Source organism: Ascaphus truei, chromosome 16 (genome assembly GCF_040206685.1).
Source record: "Ascaphus truei isolate aAscTru1 chromosome 16, aAscTru1.hap1, whole genome shotgun sequence".
In the NCBI taxonomy this organism is placed as follows: domain Eukaryota; kingdom Metazoa; phylum Chordata; class Amphibia; order Anura; family Ascaphidae; genus Ascaphus; species Ascaphus truei.
In genome coordinates this window covers 36,184,498-36,203,440 of record NC_134498.1, presented here as the reverse complement: position 1 = coordinate 36,203,440, position 18,943 = coordinate 36,184,498, and the positions used below count along the sequence as shown (strand labels likewise).

Below are 18,943 nucleotides of genomic sequence, written 5' to 3'. Positions count from 1 at the left end.
TAAATTCAAGCAGCAAACTAAAGCAGACTGATCATTGTTTTGCATTTATACTACCAATAATGCCAGCAGGATTCTGCGTTTAATTACCATTATGTAAAATCTGACACCTTTTCCTTTGTTATAGATGTTTACATAGCACTGTTTTATTCCCAAAACGTTAATGCGTCTTTTTTTTTTAAGGTTGGAAGTTTTATTATCTTTCGGAAGGTAAAAAAAAACAAAAAAAAAAAACATCTTCATTTATGCATGACAGTTTCCCCTCGTTCTCATTTGGTTGTATTTAAATAAACTTGTCATTGAGTCACATCTGTTTCCAACCCACAAACTCCCTCATCATCAATCCAAACAGTAATTCTCACTTCAATAACAAAGAACACTTCACACACAAACTGCCAATTGTCAACAGTGCCTGATGTGAAAGCATGATTAATCTAAATAACAATTATTACATCAGTTGAAGCATGTCACTGATATTCTGTGGGTTTCCTATTACGCGCTTTTTAAGGTTGATGCTACCGTGCGTTTTTTCGGATGCTAATTCTCTCTGGCCGTTGTCGTTCAATGTACCATTCGTAGAGATGACTCATAGTTACTGCGTAGATTCTGCCGTGGGTGCTCACACTTTTGAGTCACTGCCCATTTCTTGTAGTCACAGCACTTCCCGACAATTATAGAACCCTTACGACATTTCGACGCGTCTACCAAGGCGCCGCCGGCCACAGGAGAGCTGGCTGCCGGCCGTTTCACCGCAAAGGTAAGTGGTTGGTGCGATTAGTATTTGGGGTTAACATTAGGGGTTTCAAGGTAAGGGGTTAACGTGTTAGGGGTTTTAGGTTAAGGAGTTAAGGTTAGGGACTTAACTTCGCAGTGAAATTACAGCTGGCTGTTCCCTGTGGCTGATCGGCGATGGCTACAGGACTGCGGCAGATCGGCTGCGGTGAGATGGCAACGCTGAAACATCCTAGACTGAACCCTAGAGCCTCTGCACCTACATTTTGCCCCATTTCCTAGCAACTACACGCAAATCGGTTTGGCGCCTATTCCACTGTTTTATTTCTTCTAAGGGTGGTGCTACTGCACCGACACACTTTATTCGAGCAAATACCCAGTATGTACCTGGCAGATACCTGGAATGCGCCGCTCCTCACCTCTGACAAGCCCCGTTGCGTTTGCATTCCCAGCCTGGGTTCATGCCTGGCTGACGGGCGGCTGATCTGTTAAATGATAATGATTAGGATTTAATAGGCTGCAATGCTTCGCGTGTCTACCAGATGGCATAAATTCATGAATTGTAATGCAGTATATATATATATACTGTGCAGTATTGCAGCCAGCGGGAATAAAATGCTTCAATCCCTGCCTGGAAAATAACCCAATGCACTCGGGCAGAAAACAGTCACAAACCTCAATACACCCGGGTATACCCGAATTCGTGGGACTAGCCGAGCTCGAATAAAGTGTGTCGCCAGTGTATACACAGTAATATGTTAGGCGAGGGGTGGGGGGGGGTGTATACTGTATATAAACTGCACGTTTTTCCTATGCTGTATCTTGACAAAGGTCCAAAACATCCATCCTTCAATAGACCTTCACCATTTCTCACACGTCCACTGGAGCACCATCTCCCTCTTTGGTTCCCTCGTCGTCTTTCAATGTATTATATTTATGTCATACTTTTTATAATGCGCTGCTCACCGAGAGGCTCGGTACTCCAGAACGCGTCGGCACCCAGGAAGGTCACACAACCCAGGCCTACAACCAAAACCCACCGAGAGCGTGTAGGGGACAGACGAGGAGGACCGACACGGGCAGGAGCAGGAAAGCTGTCTACCAGGGTATTAGGATCTATTTGCCAGGCTTTGTCAATGGACAGGTGCACATTTTAATGGAGCGTGGCTCTGTGATATTCTTCTATCTATTTTCCGTGCAAATACAGTACGATTAACCCACTTTGTACTGCAGAGGCGATTAGAAACGCCTAACCTTGTCACCTCGGTGATTATTAGCTGTATTCAGAAATCCAGAACTCCATGATATGTTGGATCCTTGTGGAAAATAATGATTTACACTTCTAAGCAGATGGTAGAATACATATATCTCAATAACATTCTAAAAATGGTCATTATCTACGTGCCAGAGAGGATAATGAGGGTGTCATTTTAAGATGCAGCATTCTTTATTGACAAGTTGCTTTGAGAAGCATATGTTGTGCAGGGGTGGGGGATAATCCTTTGTGCTGGTTGCCAAGTGATTAGAATAACTTGCACTTATATAATGCCATTTATTTCCAAAGCATGTTACATTTATACTTCAAACGCAGCCATGCAGCATCCTTTAGGGTGCAATGGCAGGTCCTTTCCATGACAGTCTCCAAAAGGAAGCGAGAAGACAACAGTATTGATATTATAATAATGGGATTTCCTTGTATAGCACTGACCATGCACGCAGAGCTGTACATAGCATTTTTGTTTCGATAGAAACATTTCCAAAGTCACATCCCCTTCCCCTTCTGATAAGCTCTGGCTCTTGAGCCCCGCACTCTCTCTAGCAGTGCACCAATTGTATCTAGTAACTGCCCAGTCACATGATATTGCTGGGCTACGTTACCCACAATTCTGTGCAAGAACTGAATTAAATAACCCAGAGCAAACGATCGATTACAGGAGAACATATTGATCTGCAACTTAGCTAATCACTTGTCAGTGTGCAGATTGTATTGATGCACATATTGAATGGAAAAAAATTAAAAATACATTTTTTTAAATGGCAGCTTGAACTGCAGCTTTAAATTGGAATTAAACCAACAAACACACAGGTGTAACTGTGTGTTTGTTAACTTTGTCCAGCTGGTCTCAGCTGTTTTGGAGGTTAGTAGCTCCTCCCACCAGGGTTTAAAGCTCGCCTCTCCCCACTGTCCAGGTAAGCAGGTTTTCTTTTCATGCAGCTGGTTGCGACAGGTTCAATGCCAGGACCATCCTTCCTCTAATTATAGAGGTAAATAAGGATTTTAATCGGTTAGTGTTAGGACCTGCGATATTATGGTCATGCCTTGAAAGTGGCTCGCAGGCTTATACGATTTGGCCAAAGGGTTAACTAAATGACCCCTTTTTCAAGAGATATATAGGTATTTCACTGTGTATTTTTGTTACATTGGATGTTGCTCTGGACTTCTTTGTTTCTTGTTTTATACAATTAAACCAACAAACCAGTGTTTTTCCCACCCTAGCACAATAAATGGTCAGGAAAGAGCAGAGTTGGAGGGAAAAGGAAATTATAGAGACTTCTGCCAGAGTTTGAATTCTGTGTCTGGCTATAAAAAAGTGAAAATTTTTATAAAATAGGGAATGCAACTAACTTTACGCTCTTATCTTCCCAGTAGAATACTTTTCTGAGCCGTGTTTTCTAAAGGCTTATAACCAATAATAAAATGAGTGAGGCTGTAGATTGTAAACTCTCATGAGTAGGGACCTCATAACCTTCTGTATCCGTTTGAGCTTATTTGTCCTCATTTGGTATGTCATTCGGTTTATGTAATATACATAACTCTGTACCCCCCATTCTACCGCGCTGTGAAATACGTTGACGCTTTACAAATACTGTAAATGATCATAATAATGACTGCATATTTGGAAAGTAGGAAATGTAGATGTACTAAGAATAATAGTTCTGTAGATAGCACTGTACCTAGAGTTTTTAAGGCACAATCCTCCACCTTCCAGAGCTTACAATCTGGGTTTGGTGCATCAATCACAGAAAGGTCAAACAACGTGCCCAAGAAGATCGCCGGGTTGGGAATCCAATCGTGCTTGTCCACTTCTTAGTTACGTAGTGATGTTACTACTCACCGCCATCACACGTCAATCACCGCGACATTTAATTACTCTAAGAGTCCCCTACAGTTAATAATTTATTATGGCTCTGGAAATGTGCAATAGCAAATTACATTAGTAACAATGCACTCCAGATCATTGATCAATGCTGCCACCTGTCACTTGGAGCCACCAAGCTGGGGCCCGGCATACATCGATGCTTTGACTTGGTGCCTTAGATTGGAAGTGTTACTCTCATGTCTCACTTACACTGTATTTTTTCAAGAGGTAGTGAAACCTTTTAAAGAATTTTTTTCCCCAAACATCGCCTTTTTTATTTAAAAAAAAAATCTATTGATGGTTTGAGTGAAAAAACAGCAAATTTGCATGCGTAATATTGTAATAATACCGGCAATAATAGTTTTTTTTGTCTACATCTAGCACCATATGGTCCATGCCCTAATCAAAGATTCTATATATAATAATTGGGTAGAAAAGAGGAAATAACTCTTTAAATTAACCCCTTATTATCTACAGTGGTTATAAAGGCATGCACGCTGTTTGCCATCATAACTGGCACGGCTAGTGGAGGACAAATACACTTAACAATCCTACCTTAAGCTTAGGCTTACTAATAACCCCTTACATGTCAAAAAGGGTAGTAAGCGTGTGGGACTGCCCCTTTAAAATGCTACCCTTCAAGACATTAAGGCTATTTGTTCAAAGTACTGTAGTACAGCTATCTTAAGACTTCACTTCAAATGAATGGCACAATATGACACTGGGAAGGTCAGAGGGTGAGAGACAAATGGGACAGAGGAGCTGGAGCAATAAGAAAATGACATTAATCTGTGATAGTGCGGATTGGGGCTATATTATAGGGAACCCCCCCCCCCAAGTTTTACAAGTATGCAATCTCATGGACAGCGAGAGCAATGAATACACTACATACCAAATAATGGATAGCCTCTCAAAGATGGATGCAGAACAGAAGGAGGGGAACCAGATATCAAAATGTCTAGTAATAAACCTGTCTGGGTGTGTCCTTTAAGTGATGTACACATTTTTATCCAACTCCATCCACAAGGTTCTAGTGTTGAGACTTTTGTTTTTTTTCATTACTAAAGGAATCAATTCCTTTCAGGTTTTCCAGTTGATCAAGTGAGAGATACCTATGAACACACCTGAGGTACCGGTGAAATAAGAGTATTTGAGTATTTAAATGTGTTTATTTGCATATGTAAATCAGATTATTTCCCAGGTATCATAGGTTTGTTCACAGGTATTATTCCACATACTGTAGTGCAGAGGGCTTTAGCAGGTATAAAAGTCAATAGGTGCTTTACATAGGACTGTCTCATCTCTCGTCTCTCTCTCAGTTTCTCTCTCTGTCTGTCCCTTGTCTCTCGTTGCCTTTCTCTGTCTCTTCTCTCTCGTTGTCTCTCTGTGTCTCTCTCTGATTCTGTCCCTTTCTCTCTCTCTCTGTCTCTCTATTTTCTCAACACACGTTGGCCCATAACATTTGGCGGGGGTGTTGTCCATGTGGAGGAGGGCAGAGCTGTGACTTCAAGCAGTCACGCCTTCAACGATTTCTTATACAGATGAAATGTTTCTTGCGTTGGGTGTTTTGGGCATTCCCCAAAAATTGAAGCCCGGAGTTGTCTCTATTATAGTAGGCTCAGATCTACAGAGGTCTCTTATTGACCTAACTTAAGTGCTAATGGGTATCTTCAAAGCTCACTCACGCCGCATTAAGTGTTGCGTTTGACCGGAAAGGATATTGCGTCAGCTATAACGGCCGTTAGTGCTACTGATATGCTAAAGGGGTGTCTCCCCTATCCACCGAAATCTGTTATAATTAACGCAGGGATATAACAAGACAGTTAGGTATGAACTAAGTGTGGCATTACCAAGAGAAACTCTCGCTCTCCCTCTCTTCACCCTTTATTTCAGGGTCTGCAGAGGAGAAACGCCCCTTTAGGTAAGAGATACTTAACGCGAGTCATGTTATTTGAAGCTAACACGCGGCACTGCTAACTTCATGTGGCGTAGAGTCCATCCTGACGCAATATACAGGTGCTGTTCTTAGATAGAATTCGTTTTTTGGCTATTTGTTAACCTCAGGGAAAATAACACCCTTAATGATTTTGATAATGTCCCGTTAGTAGTACTGAGTAAACAGGCTGTGTGGGTCTGGAGCTTAACGTCTCACAGCATGCAGCAGATTCCAGGACAGCTCCTTCTATAGCAGTGTTTCTTTTCTTCAGTTTTTTGGTTAAAGAACCCTAAGATTATATTGTGAAATTCTGCAGAACCCCAACCCTCTCTTATAGAGCGTCTGAGATCAGATGCATTGTAAGGAACCCCGACCCTCTCTTATAGAGCGTCTGAGATTAGATGCATTGTAAGGAACCCCAACCCTCTCTAATAGCGCGTCTGAGATCAGATGCATTGTAAGGAACCCCAACCCTCTCTAATAGCGCGTCTGAGATCGGATGAATTGTAAGGAACACCAACCTTCTCTAATAGTGCGTCTGAGATCAGATGCATTGTAACTTCTTCTGTATCGAGTGCAATTTTTAAATGACCTGAAATTTACAGGGAAACCTTTTTATGGATGCCCAGGGAACACCTATCTTAACTAAAGATGCCTGCGGAATACATGCGCAAGTTAAACAATACTAGCAAAAGCCCAATATTACTCTGACAATCTTTATCAACATACCTCAAATCCAGCTACCTTCTGGAAGGTCATCAACAATATATTCCAGCCTTCAAGCCACCAACAACTATCTAATATCAAAGAGGATGATACTACTCTGACAAATCCCACTGGCATTGCAAACACATTCAATGAATACTACGTGCACAAAAGAAGCTGCGATGAAATACAGGGGTTCATTATAAGTAAACAATGCAAATGTTCTTATTTTAATATTTCCCTATGGTAATACGTGAAATAAGATTAGCACAATTTGCATCAGGAGATATATAATTTGTGTTGGAACCCAAGAGATTGCAATTTTACTTCGTGTCTCAACCCAGAAATACAAGTTCATTTTTACAAAACAAAAACAAACCTCCCCACTTTTGTCCGGAGTCCCACAGTTCAAACAAGTGAGTAACCAATTTATTGGTATACTTTTAGACATTTGTTTGCTACAATCAAGTCACTGGTCACAGAACACCTTTGCTAAAGTTCATATAAGATCCACCTGTGTATTAGGCTATTGCACATGCATATGAAGTGGTGTATTACAAGTGGTTGACAACCTGGGACAACACACAAAAGGGTTATTCAAGCTGTCTTTTGAGTAGGATCAAGATTTAAGGTGCTACACATCGCATGTTATTTACATGGACACGTCTGGTTAGCATCACAGGGGGTCTTTCCCCCCCACTTTTGTAATGACAGTACTTCTGGGGTGGCCAACTCCAGTCCTCAAGGGAATTCCAGCCCCCATGGTTCACCAACAGGTCAGGTTTTAAGGATAGCCCTGCTTCAGCACAAGTGGCTCAGTTTTTGACCAAGCCACTGATAGAACACCTATGCTGCAGCAGGCGTCCCTGTTGGTGGCCCTTGAGGACTGGAGTTGGCCACCCCCTGCAGTACTGTATACGTCATGTATATTTCTCAGTGACCTCTGAACATCAGTTGAAATGTGCTCTCCACTGTATCTGAAGCCATCGACGTGAATAAGCCCATCATGGCCTAAAGGAAGCAATGATGCCAGGGAAGAGGAAGCCATGGGAGATGTAAACAAAAACAACAGAGAAACTTACATGAAAAGGCTAACAATGGACAGAAATAGTATATCACCTTAGGCTACGAGGTCCCAAAAGGGTTGCATTTTCTGCTAGTACTGCTGCTTCCATGACTTGAGGCAAGTCTCATTAACTGCAGTGCCTGTGTACACTGTCTGAGCAGTAAATATCTTTAACACTGGGCAGAAAAAACAATGCTGTGTTGGGCAGAGTTTCTGAAATAGTGTCAGATATGGCTTTCTTGTAGTGGAGTGCAGGGGCGTCACGACTACATGCCACGGGTAACCTCTGAAGGGATGTGGCGAGTTAATGAGGATTGGACATAGAGCAGGGTGTGTGGTGTTAGGCTTGGTAATGGGGGGTGGGGAGTCGGGTGGATAGTGTGTGTATATATTGTGAATCTTACCTTGTTCTGGCCTTGGGGGCAGTGGCGATTTGGGGTTTAAACCACGGGTATACTGTGGAATTTTGGTGTGGGATGTTCAGCACAAACAGATGGATACCCAGTAAAATGAAATGTTAAGTTGTGTATTGGTTCTTTATGTTCTAGTTAATAAATGCTAGTTAATTTATATCCACTAACTCTGGTGTTGGTGTGTTTGCTTAAGGTTCGGAAGAGGGGCCAAAATCTGCGGATGGGTAAGTCCGAAGCGAATGGTGCCGGCTAATTCATTGTAGTTGTTTTCGGTGGAATACATAGCGATAAAGCAACCACTGGTAACTTTGTTGCGATCACTAACACATTCAATGCCAGAGTAAGGCCGCGCATATAGTCCTGGCGACGGAAACGGCGCCGCCGCGTCAAAACACGATTGATTTTTTTCCAGCGACTGCCACGTGACGTCAGAGGGCACGTGAGCAGTTCAGCCAATGAGGGCGAACCGCTCACGGCCACGCCCCCTGGTCACCGTCTCTTGTCTACTACACTACATGCAGAAATCGCTACGATGACGACGACTGATGACGTCACGCGGTTGCGTCGCCGGGACTATAAGCTTAGCCTATGTCATGCATATATTAAATGAACAGAAAACACCACTAATATGGTTGGACAATTGATTGGAAAGTTCAAACACGGACACCTGTATGGCCAAACCATCTCGTATTTGTTTTATTTTTGGACAGCTTGCTAAACACAAATATTCGATTCGATGGTATTCTTGGGAGATCTGCTTTTCTTGCCTCAAGCAAATGAGTTGCAGTGTTCTGTGGACCAGCGCTCCTGCCTTTTGTCTCATACAAAGCTGCTTCCAGAATGCTGAGTGAGGATACATTCTGTGGCACGCAAGGCATGAAAAACATTTGCATCTCCTGATGTGCTGCAAGCGGTGATCTCCTGTAGAGGTGGAGGAAATATAATGATCCCGATTGTGCTCCCAAAAATTACAGCATGAGGTAGAAGAAAAGCAAACACCAGGAAGGCACAGAAGACATGCAACACAAATATTTGCTGAAAAACTACTGCATATTAAAATGTGCACAGGTATAATTTTACTTGCCTGGATCCGACCATGTTTGCAGTGTTCTAGGGAGGTAGTATACAAGACAGAATACTAGGAAAGATAGTACAAAACCAGAAAAATGCAGGTAAATACTCAGAGCTTGCAATCTATACTTTTTAAGGAGACGCAAGGCGGGGGGTGTAAATACACTTTGTACTCAAACTTTTCTCTACGAAAATGTAAAATCACCCATCCTACTCAAACTATTCTCTTAAAAAAACAGAAAACCACACACTCCTTTGTAATGCAAACATTTAAATTGTATTGGGTTACAGAGGGAAATGTAGAAGGCAATCAATAAACAAAGGAGGAGCACATTCCCAAACCCAAAGTCAAATCAGCCCTAAAATGTTCTGTGTTCTCCCTTTTGTCAACTAATTATTAGAACAAATACACTTTACATTTTTTAAACACAAAAAGGAATGTGGGGTCTTCTTTCTTTTATTTCAGTGCACTATGTCAATCAATCCATCGCATTAAACAAAATGATATAGAGTTATTTACTTGCTCCGTCTTCTGACCTGCAACTGGCATGATGTTCCAGACAGGTCATTTCTCAGCCTGTGGTTGATAAATAAAGTGACCTTTTTTTCAATGGTAGCTCAGTGATTATAAATGGGAGACGTCACACTTGATTTACAGACGACCAAGTAGAGACGGGCGAATCCGTCCAAATCCGTTTCTCCTGATTTTCTCGCATTTTCCACCCCAAATCCGTTTTTGCGGTGTAAAATCCGCAAATAGATTTGGTCTGTTTTAATCTGCGGGATGAAACGAGTCAGAGGTTACCTGGCTATGTGACCTGTTCGTTTTTTCAATAAATTAGCCGTTTTTCTTAGAGTTGCGTTTGGTTACCTCTTTTTCCCCGGTGCACCGCTTTCCCTGGTTACCTTCCTTTGATTGCTCCAGCTGGTAGCACGTGGCTTCTCCGCACGGATTCAGGACACATTCTCCAGTGGATCATTCTCCTACTAGCCGAGCACACTGGTTGAAGCATGACAGCAGGTATTCTGTGGGTGGAATGGGCTGGGGGTTTCTAGAGTCAGCCAGGCTGTTCTCAGTCAGGAGAGTCGTGATTCTTACTGTTACCCATTATCACCCCTCCCCCTAGCCTGCACAATTTGTCTGCTGTGTTATTAGACCACTGATGTGCCTGCCCTGTTTGGTATTATGGCTGATTATGGATTGTTTACTACGCTCTCTAGCCCTTGAGCACTGGCTGTAGGATCATTACCCTACACTTCTTCTGCACTATTATAGAGGGATTAGAGAGGGTTGGGGTTCCTTCCAATGTATCTGATCTCAGAAGCACTATTAGAGAGGGTTGTGGTTCCTTACAATGCATCTTATCTCAGACTATGATATTAGAGAGGGTTGGGGTTCCTTACAGGGCATCTGATCTCAGACACGCTATTAGAGAGGGTTGGGGTTCCTTCCAATGTATCTGATCTCAGAAGCACTATTAGAGAGGGTTGTGGTTCCTTACAATGCATGTTATCTCAGACATGATATTAGAGAGGGTTGGGGTTCCTTACAGGGCATCTGATCTCAGACGAGCTATTAAAGAGGGTTGGGGTTCCTTACAATGCATCTGATCTAAAATGCACTATTAGAGAGGGTTGGGGTTCCTTCCAATGTATCTGATCTCAGAAGCACTATTAGAGAGGGTTGGGGTTCCTTCCAATGTATCTGATCTCAGAAGCACTATTAGAGAGGGTTGGGGTTCCTTCCAATGTATCTGAACTCAGAAGCGCTATTTGAGAGGGTTGGGGTTCCTTCCAATGTATCTGATCTCAGAAGCACTATTAGAGATGGTTGGGGTTCCTTCCAATGTATCTGAACTCAGAAGCACTATTACAGAAGGTTGGGGGTCCTAACAATGCATCTGATCTCAGACGCGCTATTAGAGAGGGTTGGGGTTCCTTAAAATGCATCTGATCTCAGATGCGCTATTAGAGAGGGTTGGGGTGCTGCAGAATTTCACAATATAATTATAGGGCTCCTTAACCATTTTTTTTTAAACTGCTGTACTAGATACTCTGTTAGTAGTTGACATTTTTGGCTTTATGATGTTCTATTTGTCTCTGCTATGTGAACATCAATTATCCACCAAAGGGGGCATCTCTAATCCATTTAGTATAGAATGTTTGAAAGTTTTCTTGCATAATAACTGGAACTGATGTGACCTGCAAATTACCTTCACATAGTCAAAAAGGATACCAGCCATTGTATAATAAAGATGTTTCTCATACAGATTGTATTTATCTACGGTGCTGGGTTTCCAATTTCACATGGAAGAGAACATAACAATATACTATAACCAGTGGTCGACAAATCACCAAAAAATCTACTCGCCGAACAAAAAAATCTACTCGCCACCTAGTACCACGTGTGTGCTGCTTGGGCCAATAGGAGCTCGCCACAATGTTAAATCCACTTACCCGGGGCGAGCAAATGTATAGGTTTGTCGAACACTGACTATTACCATATGGTAAGTGTATCATGTATGTGCAGCAAAATATGTCTGCTATTGTGCTCTTAGTCTACTCTAATAGAGTCAAATGCACCTTGAACACGATGTATAATACAACGTGCGGTATGTTAGTGTGGCAGAGCCCTGTGGCAGCTTTGGTGCAGTTGATGAGTGTGAGGTAGGTGTACTGTATGCCAAACACACCGTTCAGGTGTTTAAGCTGCTGTCCACAAGCCACATTCGGCATTTGGATACCGAATCTGAAGACACGGAGGGGCAGTATAAACCAAGCACACAGCTCTCTTTCTGAAACAGATGCGACTCGAGAAAGCTCATCTGCCACTTTGCATGAGGAACCATGGACATGTGACGCGAAGGAAGCATCCTCTTGAATCTTAATCCTAAATCTTCATTTTACCAACCGCTCGTTAGGAAGAACACTAAGATCCTCCTGAATGCGCAGACCCCATGTCAACGGACACATTTTATTTTTAAACTAGCTACATTTACTTTACTGATCATGTTAATCTAATGTGTATTAAGGAATCCCGAAGGAATAAGAAAGAGTAACAGGTATGAATGCCTATACAACACAGTTGACAACATCTCTAATTTTGATAAAAGCTGGCAATACAAGGTATAATTTATCATCAGGTGGAGCACTTAAGATGAAATTGTTTGACGACCTTGCCTTTCAATGCCTTGTTGCCATTCTAGTAACCTTGAAAACATATTACCCATTGAGATTCAGCAAGCTACCTCCCACCCAGTTTGCTTACGAATATATTAATGTAACTGGCTCACCAAGTGACCCTGTTCTTCAACTCTTGCAAGTCAAATCAATGCCTTACAAATGCTTCGCAGGGCTGGAGAGGGGCAGTTCTAACAGTAAAATTCAATTAGGTGCTTGTGTGTTAACCCATACAGTGGCAGAGGGAAATATAATGCATTATTCTTTTCATTTTACTGCCTAACTGTAAGTGATGTTTGTCAAATTTAGGGGAATCGTTTGCACATTTTGATCCCCTTTATTGAATCAACTGGGGAAAAAAAACAAGCTTTATCTACAAGTCCCTGGAGGGCCTGCTTTTACACTTGTCTATGCAGGGATATATACTTGTCTGATTTCAAATTTTGCATTTATCATCTGAAATCAGACTCCAAAAGTCTGTTCACGGTCCCACGGCTCAACAAAGAATCAGGCTGCTCCTCCTTCTGTTATCGTGCATTGTAACAACCTACCGGAGACTCTCACAGCCGCCACCAGTCTAAGTTCTTTCATAACTAAAGCTGTCTCACATATTAATCTGGTCTACTACTGTTACATACGCCTATAACATATATTATCTCTTACTGTGCATGCAATGTCTTGTATATAATGTATACCCTGCTCACTTAATGTAACTATGTATTTGTAACCATGTTTTTGTCATCATAACTCTGTGCCCAGGACATACTTTAAACGAGAGGTAACCCTCAATGCATAACTTCGTGGTACAACATTTTATAAATAAATTAATTAATTTTCACAACCAGTCAGATATCTCAAAAAGTCAGAATTTAACAAAAAAAATGGCAGTATATAAACAGTCATGTGACCTGCATATTTACTTTTCGTCTTTAGCCCAAAAATGTTTTGCCAAGGTTTCAAAAACTCAGGAACAAAACCGCAAACTTCAGTGAAAGTTTTGCACATCTCAAGTCTTTAGTTTAATTTCGTCGTAGGAGAGACCTACCTTTTTTAACGAGGCAATAACTTCAATTTACGTAAAAGGAAGTTTATATACTGATAAGTGTGTCTTGTAGTAAATAGGGGCCAGAGGAAGAAAAAATAACTATTACAGTAGCAGCTTCTAACAGGTGAACCAGTTCCATATTTCAAGTCTCCAGCAGAATTTAGTTCCCTGCTGTTGAAATGAACTTACAAAACATTCATTCTACAGTCACACAATGATAGAAGTTGTTGATGAGCTTGTCTAGCATTCCCATAATAGAGACCAGCGGACTGAAAGCAGTAGAACTACAAATACAACTACTCTTGGGGAACTGAACTGACAACGGTGAATTACAAATCCCACATATCTTCCTTTTATGCTATTACCAAAGCTACTATGTTCCCTGGATAACAATTTTAGAATCTTGCATATGGTAATGGATCTGTTGCACTCAAATAAAAATAGCTACTCGAACATACGTGAACAGATTTGTTCTTTCATTTGAGCAGAAATCCAGTCAAAGAAAAGAACAAATCTTTTCACATATGTCCGAGTAGCTATTTTTACTTGAATGCAAGAGATCCATTACAATTTGCAAGTTTGTACGTGATGCACAGAGGCTCCCAGCACAAGTTCGTGTTTGCACCAACTCAGGACTGCACTAAGTGAGTTAAATAACAAAAAAATTAGTGGAGTCCCCGAAAAAAAAATATTTTTACATTTGTATAATACCATATACAGTATATATTATATACATTCTATACTAACATAATGTTTGTTATCATTTAGCGGACGTGAAAAAAAAAATCATTACAAATAAACTATATTTATGGTCCTTCCTCAAGCATGTCAAAAATAACTGTTAAAAAAAAATCAGCAAATTCACATTTTTAGGTGCACTGTTATGAAGTTTGAGATATTGGGACAGTCTTGGGGAGCCTTTGTGACCCACTGAGGTACACTTGGCAGTTATGCGTCAAAGATCTCCTTGTGGGGATTTAATAAGATGTAATATACATGTGCTACTGTTTTGCCTCAGTTTTGTACCTGGGAATTTAGATACATTTCCTCTTGTATATTGGAGCAAGGGGTCTCCTTTAGCCTTATGCTGTCATTTACCCGTTGCACCTATTCCCATTGGTTGCATTGTATTTACCTCCTATTGTTACATGACTGGCCCTATATACATAGAATGATACCTGTAAATAAACACACAAAATCCCAGCACATAAAAAAATATATATATAGTTAAAAAATTTTCATATATATATATATATATATATATATATATATATATATATAATATATATATATCAGAAAATAGCCGTGTTAGTCCAGTTGCGATAGTGCAGAATAAATGAGTTCTTCAGTATTCGGTGATACCTTTTTTATTGGACTAACAATTTATGTCATAGGACAAGCTTTCGAGAGTTCTCCTCTCTTCTTCAGGTAGAAACGCTGTGACCATGCAGCAAGCTTAAGCCTATAGGGAACCATGTTAAAAATGGTTTTTGAAGCAAAAAGTGGCACTGTGTGCTCATTTGCATGTCATTTCCCAGAATCCCTTGCTGCAGTGGAAGTGCTGTGTGCTAGGTGATAATGGGGAAAGGCGGGGTTGCAGACCTGCCTAAGACATGCAGATGAGCATACAGTTGTATTTACATTTGTGTGTATATATATATATATATATATATATCTGATGAACTCATTTATTCTGCACTATATATATATATATATATACAGTGTTCGACAAACCTATACATTTGCACGCCCCGGGCGAGTGGATTTAACATCGTGGCGAGCTCCTGTTGGCCCAAGCAGCACACGTGTGACGTGTAGATTTTTTTTTCTACTAGGTGGCGAGTAGATTTTTTTGTTCGGCATTTCGTTAGCCACAGAACAGTATCATCTATTTATTTTTTGATTTTATATATATATATATATATATATATATATATATATATATATATATATATATATATATATATATATATATATATAAAAAGTGACCAATATATATATATATATATATATATATATTTGTGTCCAAAGGAGTGCTGCTGAGCATGGCCAAATGTACACAACAAAAGACAGAAAAGCCCAATGCTACATCCAATGTGACAAAAATATATAGTGAAATATTTATATATTCACTGTCATTTAGTTAAACCCTATGGCCAAAGCGTTATAAGCCTGCAAGTGTTAAAAGCACGACCAGTGAGCAGGTCCTAACAGTACCTGGTTACATGTACACATTACCTCCTGTGTATTTGCTGACATTACCTGCTTAGAGAAGCCCTACAGAGAGTGGGCTGGCATTATAAAGGGGCTGAAGCCTGGGAGGAGTTTTCATGAATGAGAAAAAAAGGGAGCCTGGGGGAGGGAGGAGGCTGGTGGTTTGGAGAGGAGGGAGAAAGAGATAGCAGAAGGAGGGGGAGAGAGAGGGAGATAGGGGAGGGGAGAGAGGGAGATAGGGGAGGGGGGAAACCTGCAGCCTCTCAGTCTCTCCAGCCTTGTGTGTGTGTGTAATGTTGTAGGCAGAGGATTGAATGCTTGGACTGCTGAGAAGAAAGAGGACCAGCCAGGAATCAGCCCCTGAGTTTGTATGGAGGCATGAAGCAGATCTTGGCTTCTCCTCCTTCTCCACCCACCCCACCAATGTGACCAGGCACTGCCGTAATGATCTTGGATCTCCCATCGCACCAAGACCATGGATGACAAAACCAACAAGCTTCTGCTGGCCCTGCTGATGGTCTTCCTCTTTGCAGTGATCGTCTTGCAGTACGTGTGCCCGGGGACCGATTGCCAGCTCTTGAGGCTACAAGCCTTCAGCTCCTCGCTGGTGGACCCCTACCGGGGGGAAGACGAGAGCCCCGTCAAATTCGTGCCCCAATTCAATTTCTCCGGGGGCGACCTGCTGAGGAAGGTGGATTTCGACATCAAGGGGGACGACCTGATCGTGTTCCTCCACATTCAGAAGACAGGGGGGACCACCTTCGGGCGTCACCTGGTCAGGAACATCCAGCTGGAGCAGCCCTGCGTGTGCAAAGCCGGGCAGAAGAAGTGCACCTGCCACAGACCTGGGAAGAAGGACACCTGGCTCTTCTCCAGGTTCTCCACGGGATGGAGCTGCGGGCTGCACGCGGACTGGACCGAGCTGACCAACTGTGTCCCCGCAGCGGTGGACAGCAAGAAGGAGGTCAAGCTGAGACCCATGAGGTGAGTAGCAAGGGAAGAGCCTCTTAACAACCCCCCCACTGCTGCACCGGGGTGGGGGTACTTACACCTGACAAGCCTCACTTACACCAAGAGGCTTTAACTCTACAATTGGGTGGCAGTAAAAGGGATTTAATGCTAACTGTGTTTTATCTACAGTACCACTCTGGTATGGCAAAAGGGGAAACACTCTGAATATATACTGGTCAGTCATGTTGCTGTGTTAGAGAAGATGGAACCCCTTTTTCTATGTGCTAGAGCAAATCATTTCACCCCAAAAGCTGCCTGTTGAAAATGGCTTTCAACCTTAACATGTATGCTTCAGCAAAGAATTTAACCCCCAAAACATGTTATAGCCAAATGATTTATTTCACCCATTAACTGTGTTATAGCAAATCATTTAACCATGCAAGGCTGTTATAGCAAAGGGATTTCAGCTATAACCTGCAGTATGTGCTCCAGCAAATAATTCAATCCTAAGAACCTGCTAGCAAAAGGATTTGACACATAATCATGATAAATAATTGTACCCCAATAGTGTGTGCTACAGCAAAGGGATTTTCACCCCTACATTTATAAGAAAGGATGTAACCCTATAAGTGTGTGTTATTTGTGAAAGGGTTAAAACACTAATATTTCTCCACATGGGGGAGACAATCTGATCATGTTTGCTGTGGAAATGCTTCAACCAGCTCTGAAGCTATATCCCATTCCCACCCCTAATAGATTATCCTGTTGGAAAAATCTGCTCTCTCTAGAACTAGATCTACAGTATCTAAACATGTCCCAGATTATTGGGATCTGCTGGTATTCCTAACTCCATAACATATTCATAGCTGATCCCTCATCCTCTAAAGACACATATTTCCCCAAGGACCAGTACAGGTTGCATATAGGGTTTCCTTAAATTGGGGTTTAACCCGCTTGTTACCAGGCTGGCATGCAACGTATTTCCGCGAAACGCGTCACAAGCACATGACTGCAAAAGGATTACAATGCAAAGTTTCCGGGAGACTCAATCATTTATCAATTCGTATATCTATATCCCAGGTGGCTAAAATTGATTTTCTTTTCCCATGCATATATAAATTCATTTAACTTTTAGCTTCCAATTTTTCTTTTGTCTTTACAAAGTTTCCCCATTTCATTAGATAGAAAAGGAGAAGAGCTGTATTTATATTTAAAAGGGCCGTTCCCATCTGTCTACTTCAGTGCTTTTTCAACCAGGGCTCCTGGGAAAAAGGTTGGTAACTACTGACTGGTCTACGTTAAAACAATGAAGCCACTTCTAAAGGAGCAGGTTTTCCTGTCTGATCTCGGGGTGAGCTGTTTAACGTGGATAATAATAAACATTTCACCTCTGACCATAAATGTATGTCTCCATGCTCTGAATATTAAGGGATACACAACGTGCTGAGAAGATTAAAGATAAGTTTGCTTCCCCAAGTCACTGCAGACACAGTCTGTTTCCTATATGGGTATCCTATATGCCCCATTTCACTGCTTAGGGGGTATCGCAAAGGAACATTTAGCACCTATAAATTACATCATTACATTACAGTGGCAATGGGAAATGTAAATACATGTGTGCAGTTTAGTGGCAGCATTGCATTGCATACCGATCCGTTATGGACATGCTGAGGGCTTAGGATGTGTAAATGATATAAATTCTGATACGTAATGTGTATTATAGTGTCATATGTATGTGTACTATATGTGTGTGTGTGTATAAATATATATACACACACGGATATATAATATATATATATATATATATATATATATATATATATATATATATATATATATATATATATATATATATATATATATACACATATATACACATATAATAGAATTCTATTTTTGTGCTGTATTTCTGTGCAATGTCCTGGAATTCTGTGAGATTTAAAAATCCAAGAGGATTATATTTCATGCTTCTTGGTGGTCTGCAACACGACCTACAAAAGATAGAACAGGTGCAGCATCAGATTTACCAATATAATGTAGTTACACTTAACATTACTACATGTGTACATGCTTACTTTACATTACTGAACTGTGTGCTGATCTGCAAATCCTGAAATTATGCAATGCTCAATGTACTCATCCTAAATATTGTTCTGTTCTCGATTGACAAACTTTGACCACTGATATCCGCATGAATAGCCGTGGCAAATGGGAGTCTGTAATTAATTGGGAGCTTCTATTTTAGATGGCACTTATTGAATCCTAAAAGTTTGCATAGATACATCGGTTAAAAAATGCAATTACATGTGCCGAAAATCAGAATTGTGGCAGCACGCGATGCTCAGTTCTAAATGTGGTAACTATATTGACAGATCAGCCTTTGATCACTTTGGAACCTGTGACTACAATTATCATCTGATGGAACCTTCACAAATTAGGGAACATTTGGAATGAGGAATAAAGAAAGTATAAACATTATTTACATATAATTAT

General features: G+C 41.1%; 1 protein-coding gene across 1 annotated transcript in view; it reads left to right on the top strand.

The window, feature by feature from the left end:
- Positions 1–15,724: 15,724 nt before the first annotated feature.
- HS6ST2 (heparan sulfate 6-O-sulfotransferase 2) overlaps positions 15,725–18,943 on the top strand; it is a 234,221-nt gene continuing 231,002 nt past the window's right edge. Inside the window, exon 1 of the mRNA XM_075573172.1 lies at positions 15,725–16,483. Coding sequence (XP_075429287.1) covers positions 15,975–16,483 — 509 coding nt within the window. The 5' untranslated portion in view covers positions 15,725–15,974. The remainder of the gene's footprint in view (positions 16,484–18,943) is intronic.